The sequence below is a fragment of the Gracilinanus agilis genome, chromosome 6 (genome assembly GCF_016433145.1).
Source record: "Gracilinanus agilis isolate LMUSP501 chromosome 6, AgileGrace, whole genome shotgun sequence".
NCBI classification, from domain to species: Eukaryota; Metazoa; Chordata; class Mammalia; order Didelphimorphia; family Didelphidae; genus Gracilinanus; species Gracilinanus agilis.
The window spans coordinates 170,817,446-170,829,643 of record NC_058135.1 but is presented as its reverse complement, the minus strand read 5'-3'; the positions used below and the strand labels follow the sequence as shown (position 1 = coordinate 170,829,643).

Genomic DNA, 12,198 nt, shown 5'->3' with positions numbered 1-12,198 from the left:
AACTCAGCCCTGTACCCCTTTCTTTAATTAAAGAGTGGTTTTTCTGACTATTTAATAGTTCTGTGTTTTTTCCCACTCAACAATATCTTATTTACATCACACATTGCTTATCTGCTAATAAGGACCTGCACCAGGGAGGTGGTAGTGTTAGAAGCCAGGACTTGTCAATTCATTGGATGGGAGGGAATGAGTGAGGAATAGAAGATGGTACTTGGTGATTTTTTTTTGGTGCCTGAGTTAATGTGGAATTTAGAGACCCCAAACTTATGGCCTAGTGGGATCTGATGAACTCCAAGTTTTAGAACTAGCTTGTAAGTTGGAGACCCCTAAGTTTGTACTTGTTTCTTGTTCCTGTCAGAATCCGCCCTGAAGGGAATCTCAGGCTAGCAGTTTCAGACAGAATAATGGACTCTAAGGTAAAAGCTAAGTGACTCCTTTTGACTTCATTCTCCCATTGTACCACATCCCCCTTTCCAGGATAAGACCTTCAGCTTATACACTGCCAACTGCACTAAAGAGTCACTTAGCTTTTACCTTAAAGGCCATTATTCAGTCTGAAACTGCTAGCCTGAGATTCCCTTCAGGGCGGATTCTGACAGGAACAAGAAACAAGTAGAAACTTAGGGGTCTCCAATTTACAAGCTAGTTCTAAAACTTGGGGTTCATCAGATATCCCACCAGGCAAAAAGTTTGGGGTCTCTAGATTCCATGTGGACACCCTTGACAGGGAAGCTCGGAAGAAGGTAGAATAAGTCTTATTTCTGCATAGAAACACAGTAACACATGTGTACATGCTTAAACACATATACATACTTGTGTACCTATTTCTATCTTCTCTTTCCATTTAATCACGGACTAGGAGCAATAGGTAGAAATTTTATTAACTGCCTGAAATTTAAAATGGATTCCAGGAAAAGCTTACCAACAATTAGTTTTCCAAAGTGGACTGAGCTGGTGGCGCCCAGACTTAGCTGTATGACCACTTGGTTGCATTATACGGTGGAGTAGCTGGGCTCCTTGGGGTCCCTCTATGATGCTGTGACTCTAGGTATGCTTTCGGCTTTCACTTTCTATCCAACTAGAACCTGTATTGGCTGAACCGTTTTAGATTTCACCGCAAACCAGATGTAAAGGATGAGGATTGAAAGAAATTATTGTACTTAGCCTTTAAGGCTGCACTGTTAACTTTGTCGAGAATCCAGTTGGCAATGAGTTGAAGATTACTAAGGAAGGCGGGCTGCTGGTAGAGGTCTCTTTGAGAGGAGGATGATCCTGGGCTCCCATTGGCAGGGAGGAGGGTCAAAGAAGGTTCTCAACAAAGGGCAGACGACCCAGACACGTATTCCTGCTCTTGGTTAGGGTAGGGGAATGGAGCGATTCTCAAGCCAAGTCCCAAGTGCCCCGGGAATAGAATGGCATCCAAATGACAGTGGCCATTTGAGGAGGTCCGCGGGAGAACAATTCTCGGTTGGTTCTCCCTATCCTGAACTTGAGGACAAGTAAGGCGAAGAAACAAACTGGAAACACGTCCGAAACATCAGCCAATAGGCTTTTCCTGATCAGCTACCGGTGGCGGCAGCGTGAGGACGCGGTGACGTCAGGGACCTCGCAAAGGGCGGTGTGAGGACGCAGCGCGAGGTCACGTCCTCTCCCGGCCACGGGCGCGGGTTCTGAAAGAAGGGGATTGTATTAAGGAATCCTAGAGCTGCCGAGGGTGTCTCCAGGGCAGGAAAGTGGAAGTTTCGTCCAGAGATTGACTTTCCCAGTTGGGAAGTCCGACAGCTACCACCCAAGCGGATGGACGTGGCACTACGATCTGGCTCCTCCTGAGAGCGGAGCGTTAAGGAGGCTTTGGAGCGATGTTGGCTCGATTAGGGCCTGGGCCAGGGCGCCCGGGAGCTCGGGTGGCGCGGGCCACACTGAGGGGCCTTTGGGGCCGCCTGCCGATGGCAGACCTGGCCTCCCCTTTCTCTCCACGTCTAGAGAAGGACCCTGCTTTTCGGGTGATCCCCTGCAGGACCCATAAATCCACGGATCAAACGGTGACCGCTGGGCCGAATCCGGAGTATTTGGGCTGACAGGGGAGCGGGGTCCGCGGCTGGAAGCCTGGAAAGTTCCTTGAGAACTAACTAGGGGCCCATAGGATTAGCTTGCTGTTTCACGTGACTTTGTTAGGCTACTGGGCTATTGGCGATTTATTCCGGGTAGAAGGCTGTCAATCATTTTGCAAAACTTCTGCTGCTCCTAAGGGCGCATATCCTCTGTGGCCTTTGCTAATCAAATGTTGCTCTGATCTTAGAGCTCAAAGGGATTTTTTAGAAATCAGTTTGTCCCAACATCCTGCAGAAAGGAATTTTAAGGCCATAGAAATGCAGTGAATTTAATGCAGTGAAATATCAATTTAAGATTTGAACCCAGCATTCAAAATCCTTATTCCCCTATATCATTCTGTGATAGTAAATGAAAATGAAATGAAAAAGTTGATTTTTCAAATAAAAAGATTTTCTCATGGATTGCTTTCGTTTAGCTATAATTCAAAAATAAAGAATAAAAATATGAAAAGCATTTTGAGGTTTGGCAGAATCATGGTACAAGTTAAAGGTGTGGGAGCAATCTTTTAAAATTAAAGTTCTTAAAGTTATGCATCTTATGCATTTTTGCATCTTAATTTTAAGATCGACTTTTATGGAGATAAAAAATAGCTTAGACTAAGTTACTGAAAATGTATATTTAAATAGTTGAGTTAAAAGTAATAGTGCAAATGTGTTTTCTCCAAACCTGTCTTTTCTCCTAGTAAGCAAAGGGAAGGCGACTTTCTTAACCTCCATGTTCACCTGTGTTATAACATTTATTTGATAAATTCTCTTATAAATAGTAGTATCATTACCTTTTTTTTTGTTATCATGAAAAGTGTAAGAAAAAGTCTTAACAGAAAAAAAAGAATTCTATAAAAGCAGTTTCATTAGAACAAAAGTAAAAATACTGTGGATTTGTTTAATCCGTAAACACATATTTATGAGTTTCATATTTTCTACCATCCTAGGAAAGAATGGATATGTCTAAATTTCCTGTTGAAAATATTAGAAATTTTGGCATCATTGCTCATGTGGATCATGGCAAAAGCACTCTAGCTGACAGGCTTCTGGAATTAACAGGTATGTGGACTCTTTTTACTGTGGACATGACAGTCTAATTTGGCATAAGGTTAATTCATAGACTTATTTTTTATATTTGTTATTATTTTGTTTCTGTTCCTTAACCAGAGTTATTAATATGTATGTTTTCAAAATGTTTGAATGTTGATTTAGTCATTTGGGCCTATCTTAATGAAAGACTCAGTTGGTATATTTCCTGATGTAAAGTTGAACTTTTAAGATTTGAATATGTCTTTGCATAACATAACTCATCCTCAAAAAGTTATCAATCCTGTTATCTTCTGATAAAAACTCACAAAATTATGTTCCTAGGTACAATTGCAAAAACTGATCATAATAAACAAGTACTTGATAAACTTCAAGTAGAACGTGAAAGAGGAATCACTGTTAAAGCACAGACTGCATCTCTTTTTTACAATTATAAGGGAAAACTATACCTTTTAAATCTCATTGATACACCTGTAAGTTAAACTTTAATCTTGGGTTTTATCTTGTTTGTTAATAATGTTATCTAAATTAGCCTTAAACTTATTATTTGTAAATCAATGCTTTTTGTTTGACTACTGTTCTATTTAATGTCACTTGTTCCCTGAATGATTAACAAATAAATAAATCCAGGCTTAATTGAAAAAGTTAAGTTCAAATAGTAAGAAGTTGAATCTCTCATTCAATTGTTTTGATTTTTTTTCTTCTTCTTAGGGTCATGTTGACTTTAGTTATGAAGTGTCAAGATCACTTTCTGCTTGTCAAGGTGTCTTACTTGTAGTGGATGCAAATGAGGTATAAATTTCATTTAAATTTTTTGAATAATAAGCAGTGATTTTTCTGTTATTAAATTTCCTTAGAATATTTTATAAAAAGGAATTCTTTTTTTTTTTAATTGAACAGATCATTTAGTTCAAAATGATGTCTTCTTGTGCATTCTGTTTGTTAGACTCTGGTGATATGTATAGCTGTTATTTCTATAAGTTGTTTTTTTTTTTTTTTTTAAATAAACCCTTACCTTCCTTCTTAGAATCAATATTGGGTATTGGTTCCAAGGCAGAAGAGTGGTCAGGCCCATGGGAGTTAAGTGACTTGCCCAGGGTCACACAGCTAGAAAGTGTCTGAGGCCATATTTGAACCCAAGACCTCCCATCTCTGGGCCTGACTCAATCCACTGAGCCACTCAACTGCCCCCTCTGTGAGTAAGTTTTAAAAAGTAATGTGGAGGAAGAAAACTTTTAAAGATATGACATGCCTATTTTTAGTAATAATTTGGTTATAATCTCAAGTGTGACTAAAATTTATAACACTAACTTGACATTTGTTTTTGTCATTCTTTGGAATCAAATTTTGAAAACTTTAATGGTTGTCAGGATAGTTAAGAATCACAAAGTATGAAGAAATTCTGATAAGCCATTATTTGGAAAACGTTAGGTTCTGAGGAAAATTAATGTTGAATTGCATTACATATTAGTAATATTTCTATGTGAAACATTTCTTAAACCATAAGTTTTTAAGGTCAGCCTGCTTCCTTAGTAAAAGAATTTATTCCCAACCCCAAGGCATCTAACTTGGCTGGGACCTTGTGTCTTTTGTTTAAGGATTTGAAAGGATAAAGGCCCTTTTTTTTTATCTGCAAATGAGATTATTCTCCTTAAGACATTTGAAAACTAAATGTATTGCCCTTGTATCCTTAGTTATGTGAAGATCCACCTATCTGAAGAGTAGCCTGCCCTCCCCTTGGTGAAAGTAGTGGGCTAAAAGTTGAAATCCTAAGTCTACCTTCTCTTTAAAAATATCCCCCAATCAGGACTGCTGTTGGGTCCAAAGGACAAACTTGGGCAAATCAGGAAGAAGATACCTCTCCCTATAAAAGAGAGGGTCAGGTATTTAGGGAATGTCTTTTCTTGTAAGAGGCAGAAAAGATGGATCCATCTTTTATTATTAAGTCACATGTCCCTTTTAATAAATGATGTTATTCTTAGGCATATGGCCTCATTATTTATTGGTCAAAGTGCTTGGTGCTGTGATTTTAAAGAAATAGTTTAATCTCCTAGAAGAGTAATAGAGAAGTACTGCAAGGTGGCATAATGAAGCAATCACTAGACTTGGAGTTGTGCAATTTGTTTATAAATCCTTCTGGGGCAGTTGGGTAGCTCAGTGGAGTGAGAGTCAGGCCTAGAGACCGGAGGTCCTAGGTTCAAATCTGGCCTCAGCCACTTCCCAGCTGTGTGACCCTGGGCAAGTCACTTGACCCCCATTGCCCACCCTTACCAATCTTCCACCTATGAGACAATACACCGAAGTACAAGAGTTTAAAAAAAAAAATTAAAAAAAAAATCCTTCTTCAGATACTGTATCAATATGGACAAGTAACCTCATTTCTCTGAGCTTCATTTACTTAAGGTGGCACAGTGAATAGAATGGCAAGCTTGAATTCAGGAAAACTCATCTTCCTTATTTCAGACTGACCTCAGATACTTAACAGTCATGTGACCCTGGGCAAGTCATTTAAGTCTGTTTGCCTCAGGTTGCTCATCTCTAAAATGAGCTGGAGAAGGAAATGGCAAACCACTGCAGTGTCTCCAGACTGGTCTCAAAGAATCAGACATGACTGAACAACTAAATAACAACAACAACTAAATATTTGAAGTATAACAAAAATAACTTCTGCCATAGACCTTACTAAGTCCTGGAAACCCCCTACACTTTATAGTAAAATATTAATTCTAATGAGTCTGCTTTTTATAAGGCACTGTGCTAGGCCATGAGAGGGATCTAAAGATACTGCCACTGCCTTTAAAAATGTCAAATCTTATAAACCAGGGGTTGGCAACCTTTTTGGCTGTGAGAGCCATAAACCCACATTTTTAAAAATGTAATCTCGTGAGAGCCGTACAGTGCTCACAGTGCCACTCCTGTAACAGCGCCTGAAAAAAAATTGACTTTATGGCTCCTGCAGAAAGAGCCATACGTTGCCGACCCCTGTTATAAACTATTTATGTCACTATTTAAAAAAAATACTTTATTCTCCAGCAGACACTGGGATCATCCCCCTTTATCAAATGACTTTCAAGTCATCAAGTAACTTCTACCAATGAGAAGATGAGAAGTATGTTGTACTCTATTTTTAACATGGCCTTGGATTATTTTTAGCTTGATATATAAGTTGTGATATTCTTTGGGGTATATAGGTATATATTCTTTCACAGTGCTCTGGGTCTTTTGGTCTTGACCAGAAGTCCAGCTTTATTGTGAGCCTGGCCATCTTACAATGAACCTTTTTCTTTTTTGGCTTTGAGACTTAGTTTCCCTTATTTGAGTTTCTGCAGTTAGAAATTATGCAACACTCCTGGGTGGTAATTGTTCAATATCTCTGTTCTGGTGTCAGGATTGTCTGATTTGAGCTCCCTACACCAGAAATGTTTATAAGTATGGATCATCAATATTATGCCAAAATGTTAATTTTTAAAAATGTATAAATTATATTGATTTTTGTTTTCTGGTGAATTGCAAGCTCTTAGAAGTTTGTCTACTTTAATATTTTCAGGGTATTCAAGCTCAAACTGTAGCAAATTTCTTTCTCGCCTTTGAAGCACAACTCTCAATAATTCCTGTTATAAACAAGGTGAATATAAGAAATACTATGTAATTATAGTTTTGTGTTTTTTAAATAACTGTTTGACCGGTTTAGTAATGAAATGCTAGTATCATATCTTCTAAGTGATTTTCTTCCTCCCTCTAAGGAATTTAGTTTAAATTAAAGTTATTTGTCTTTCATTAGTTAACTAATAGCTATGGATTGCTTTTTAGGTGCAAACACTGTACTAGCTACTATATTGTATTAAAAAAGTGACCTTGATATAAAGAAGCTCCTTATTTGATAAGGGAAACAAAATAATATGATGAGGAAGGGCACTGTCTTTTTTTTCCTTAATGGAATAAAATATTAGAACTAAGACTTAACTATTCACTTTATTGTTGTTTGGAATTTGCATTGTAATCAATATCTTTGAAATATCTTATGGAATCAACAGTCTGGTAATGTGCCATGTAAATGTGATATGTTCATTTTAAATAACCAAGAGTTGTATTTATTTTCATGTATATCATAACATATAACATGCACAGGCACATATTTTATCTCAAAATATAATATAAATCTAAATTGTAAAATTATGTGTATATATTTTAATATGGGGAATGGGTTTTAAAAAAGAATGGATTGTAAGCTATTTTATAGAATAGACATAGTTAATCTGAAAACTGCATTTTAGTGATGGGACAAAATAGGTGCTCACATGTTTATTGAAATTTTTGCTACTCTTAAAAAATTTGTATGCCAGGTGAAGGGATAATAATTATACATAATATAGCAGTGCACATGAACTTAAGCTAAGATGTGTTAAGTGAAGGAAAAAAATGTAATGGAGGTTGCAACAGGAAAAAGCAGAAAAGTTCTGTTATAAATAAAAATTAATCTGGAGACTTATTACCAGATTTATAGGCATTTATTAGTAGAGAGAGGAACAGATAGAGGAGAAAGATCTTAGTCTTTCTAAGTTAAGGTAAAATCAGGCCTTGGATTCCAACCCTCTGGTCCCATCCACACTGCAGTTAGCAAGAGATGGCTAAATAGATAAGCTGTCATCTGGATGACTCAGAGAGAGAGGGATGGTGACCAAAACCCCAGAGAGACCATTCAAAAGCCCACTCTCCTTCCTATGCTCATCTGGAGATCTTGTCCGGGGTGGGATGGAGGGGGCTACTGAGCCATAAGGCCAGTCAGACATGCCATGTGATTCTCTGACTCTTATGTCCTGCCACTAGTGTGTGCAGGATCCAAACCTCCTAAATAATTACTTCACACAGGTCCATTTGGGTAAGTCCAGGAAAGGAGGTGGATTTTGAAAAAGCTTAAGAAAATCTAGCTTTTAAAAAACCCAATACTTAGGGATGGAAGAAAGAAAATTAGATGCCTGTTCATTGAAAAAATAATATAATTAATTTGCATTCATTAATTTGGAATTTGCTAAGTTAGACATTTCATTACTAGAATGTATACCATTAGGTAATCTTTTTAGCAATAGTAACTTAAGAAAACATATAATTAGGAACAGATGAGCTGCAATTTACATTGGTGATAAGAGAAATCAATGATCTTTTGAAATATTTGAAGAGTAAATTTGTCAGCAATATGTAAAAGTTGCTAATGCTTAATCTAAACTACAGGTAATTTGTGTATTCAGTAAAATATAGTACTCAAATTTGAGGGTTTGGGAAAAAAGGCAAGCAGTTAAATTCTTTTAAATTTCTCTGTGCATCTCTAAGCATTTTTATTTTAGCGTGTTGAGATTTAATATTAATGTTTTATAGATAGATCTGAAGAATGCTGACCCTGAAAGGGTTGGAAAACAAATTGAAAAGATGTTTGACATTCCCAGTGATGATTGTATTAAGGTAAAAATAATCTTATTTTTGTTCTTTCATTTGTACTTTTTTACCCATTAGGGTAAAGTGGGCTTGGTTTTAACTTTAATCATCATTGTCCTCAGGAAAATAATTTAACATTTTAATAGATTTGGCAGTGCAGTCATATTTTTGGAAACAAATGAATATTTGATCCATTGTTGACTTGATATGTTGTCCCGCCCAAATTATTTAGCCAATATCTGATGAAGTGATACAGTAAAAAGAATACTTGGCCTGTTCAGAAGATTTGGGTTCAAATCTTGACTCATAGTTAATGTTATTACTCATGGGACAGGCCATATAACCTCTGAGCCTTTCTACATATGTAAAACGAAGATATTTTTGCTTCTTAGTTCCTAGATTTGTCATAGGGAAAGTGATAAATTAACCTTAAAGTATTAAGTGAAGACGAGTAGTTGTTAAAATAGGTTTTTGCCTCAAGTAAGTATTTGTCCAAATAGAGGACACCCATAATTTTAGACTTCTTTGAAAAGAAAAAAAAATTGTGACTGTATAGGTGCATGCATTAGAAAAATGGGCTGTACAAGCCAAAGTTATGTTGGAACGTACGTTCTGTGTTCATATCCATGTCATTTTTTCTAGTGATATAGTCAAGATTATTCAGTTTGTAGCCAAATACCTTTTTTTTTTTTTTTTTTTTTTAGGAGAACATAAGAATTTACAAGAAATTCTTAGAAAAGCAAAGACTCATAGAGACAGTTAAAACAGTAGATTAGAATGAAATGTATTATGTTATAGGCAATTTCCCAAAAGCCCAATTTGCAATAATGATTTCAGATATGGTAATATAAAAAAATACATACAGTTAAAAACAAATGGTGAAACAATAATTTATGCAAAAGCATCAGAACAAAACAATGTTATTAAATGCATGTATATATAATATTTGAATATATTTTTAAACACATGTATTTATATCAAATGACATAGCATTAAATATCTAAAATAAAAACTAATCAAAATTCCAGTAAGACAGTGATTACTTTTCTGGTCAGATAAATATTTTTTTTTTAAACATTTATTAATACTTATGTTTTAGAAAAGTTAACATGGTTACATAATTCATACTCTTACTTTCCCCTTCACCCCCCAGCTCCCTGCCCCCATGGCTGATGCGTATTTCCACTAGTCCAAATACCTTTTAAATATTGAGCTGAATACTTAATAACTTTGATTCTTTGATCTTGATTTGGAGACTCATGATTTTATTGCTGTTTATCACTGTTATGCACCTGATGCTTTACAATTTTTATCTGTCCTGTAAATTTTCTGTGGGGAGTCCTGGTTTAGAGCTTACTCTGTATCTTCTTACATTGTCTGGGTACTAAAACAGCATTTGATCTATACTGTTGTTAATATTTGTTAGTTGACTAATCCATTTCCTTTTCCAGTTATGCATTTCTTTTGCACTTTTCATTTACATAATTTATTAGTTGTGATGTTAACTTGTCTGTCCTTTCTGGGAAAAACTGATCATTTAAAGTGCTAGGCAATATTTTAAATGCAGTTTGGCATAATCTTTCTTCTACTCAATTCTAGATGTACTTAGGTGCATTTTTTGTTTAAAATACATATGTATAAATGAACTAGCTCTATGGACTTCCCCATTAACATCCTGTCACTGCCTAGACAACTGGAATTCATTTACTTGCTTTTTTTCCTGTAAAGAGTTAAGTTGAACTTGAGTAATTTAAATTTAATTTAGAAGGCTTAACAAGGCAATATTCAAATGACTTTGTTGAATCAATGTAGTGCCATCTGCAAATGGTCCTTGAAAGACCCTACTATCTGTAGTGAAGCTTTTCTTTTTAATTTTGTAGTGATAGTATCCATGACAGAGCCAAGTCTTCCTGTTTTATGCCTCTTTGGATCCTTTGGGTCATCAAATTTTCAGTGTTGCCTCTATGAGGATAATCTTAAGTTGGCATAGGATACACTTTATCAGAGAAGAACCCTTAAAGATACAGTTTGTTTTTTCCAAAATAAATGCTTCTTTATTTTCAACAAGTATAGTACTTAGATCCTCCTCATCTTCAGTTAATTATGTGCCTAGCAGGATGAAGTCTTTTATATGGTAAATTTGTGAAAGATTGCCTTCTTATATATTGCAGCAAAAATGGGCCTAAATATGTTAATAAATTATTCTTTAAAGATTTCAATTTTTTTAAAAATTAATCTTTTTTTTTCTTTTTTTAAGCATCTTTAGAATTGATTATTTTAAAAGCCTTACCTTCTGACTTAGAATCAATATGTTTTATTGGTTCTAGACTTGCCCAGGGTCACAACAGCTGGGAAGTGTTTGAGGCCAGATTTGAACCTAGGACCTCCCATCTCTAGGCCTGGCTCTCAATCCACTGAGCCACCCAGCTGCCCCTTTAGAATTGATTCTTGAAACACAGTTGCATTCCCTCTCCAATATTTCTTTAATGCCATTTCTGCTTCCTTATATAACACATTAGGGACTTTAATGTTAATAATCCAAATGTGGTATTCTACTGTCATTGATGGGAAAATACTACATTGTAGAAATCTTTGTTAGTTCTTCCCATCCTTCTTTTATCATCCAGATTTTATGATTAAACATTCTTATTTTGAGCTAGATCCGTTATATTTCATATCAAAATTCATCTAGATACTTTTTATCTATTGCTTCTCATTAGGAATTGATACTAGGGCTCAGTGGATTGAGAGCCAAGCCCAGAGATGGGAGGTTTTGGGTTCAAATCTGGCTTCAGACACTTAGTAGCTGTGTGACCCTGGGCAAGTCACTTGACCCCTATTGCTTAGCCCTTACCACTCTTTTGCCTTGGAACCAATAGACAGTATTGATTCCAAGATGGAAGGTAAGGGTTTAAAAAAAATGGATACTAGTTGTTATCTTTCTTCATGAGATGTTACAAATAAGCTATATAGTCTAGCAGATGTTAAGAATTTAATAAATAATAGATATGCTATCAAATATATTTTGTCTTTAAAATGATCATTTTATATTTTTTTATTAGATTTCTGCTAAACTAGGAACAAATGTAGAAAAAGTTCTTCAAGCAGTCATTGAAAGAATAGCTCCGTGAGTATTTGTTTTAGTCTTTCTAAAAGTATGCAACAGATTATTGATTTGTGTCAATAGAGGGAATTTCTTGTACTGATGAGATAAGTCTAATCCTTTTATCTTTAGCATATTTTAAAATATATTTACAAACGAGTGTGTGTATGTATGTAGTAGAGTTTTAATTTTTATTTCATATGTTTAATAGGCCAAAAGCAAATCGAGAAAATCCCCTGAAGGCTTTGGTATTTGATTCTACTTTTGACCAATATAGGGGAGTGATAGCTAATGTAGCACTGTTTGATGGAATTGTTTCCAAAGGAAATAAGATTGTATCTGCTCATACAGAGAAAACTTATGAAGTTAATGAAGTTGGAATTCTAAGCCCAGATGAACAACTAACTCAGAAACTGTAAGTAATCGATGCTACAAAGAGTTTTGGTAAATTTTTTATCTGTAAGAATAGCTGAATTGTAAAAGTCTTGTGTTGATAAATTCATTTCTGTGATAGAGCATTCA

General features: G+C 35.6%; 1 protein-coding gene across 1 annotated transcript in view; it reads left to right on the top strand.

The window, feature by feature from the left end:
- Positions 1-1,859: 1,859 nt before the first annotated feature.
- The window catches only part of GUF1 (GTP binding elongation factor GUF1), a 28,111-nt gene continuing 17,772 nt past the window's right edge, over positions 1,860-12,198 (top strand). The window contains exons 1-8 of the mRNA XM_044680396.1: positions 1,860-2,042; positions 3,044-3,155; positions 3,468-3,616; positions 3,855-3,935; positions 6,691-6,768; positions 8,517-8,600; positions 11,636-11,700; positions 11,888-12,091. Coding sequence (XP_044536331.1) covers positions 1,860-2,042; positions 3,044-3,155; positions 3,468-3,616; positions 3,855-3,935; positions 6,691-6,768; positions 8,517-8,600; positions 11,636-11,700; positions 11,888-12,091 — 956 coding nt within the window. The remainder of the gene's footprint in view (positions 2,043-3,043; positions 3,156-3,467; positions 3,617-3,854; positions 3,936-6,690; positions 6,769-8,516; positions 8,601-11,635; positions 11,701-11,887; positions 12,092-12,198) is intronic.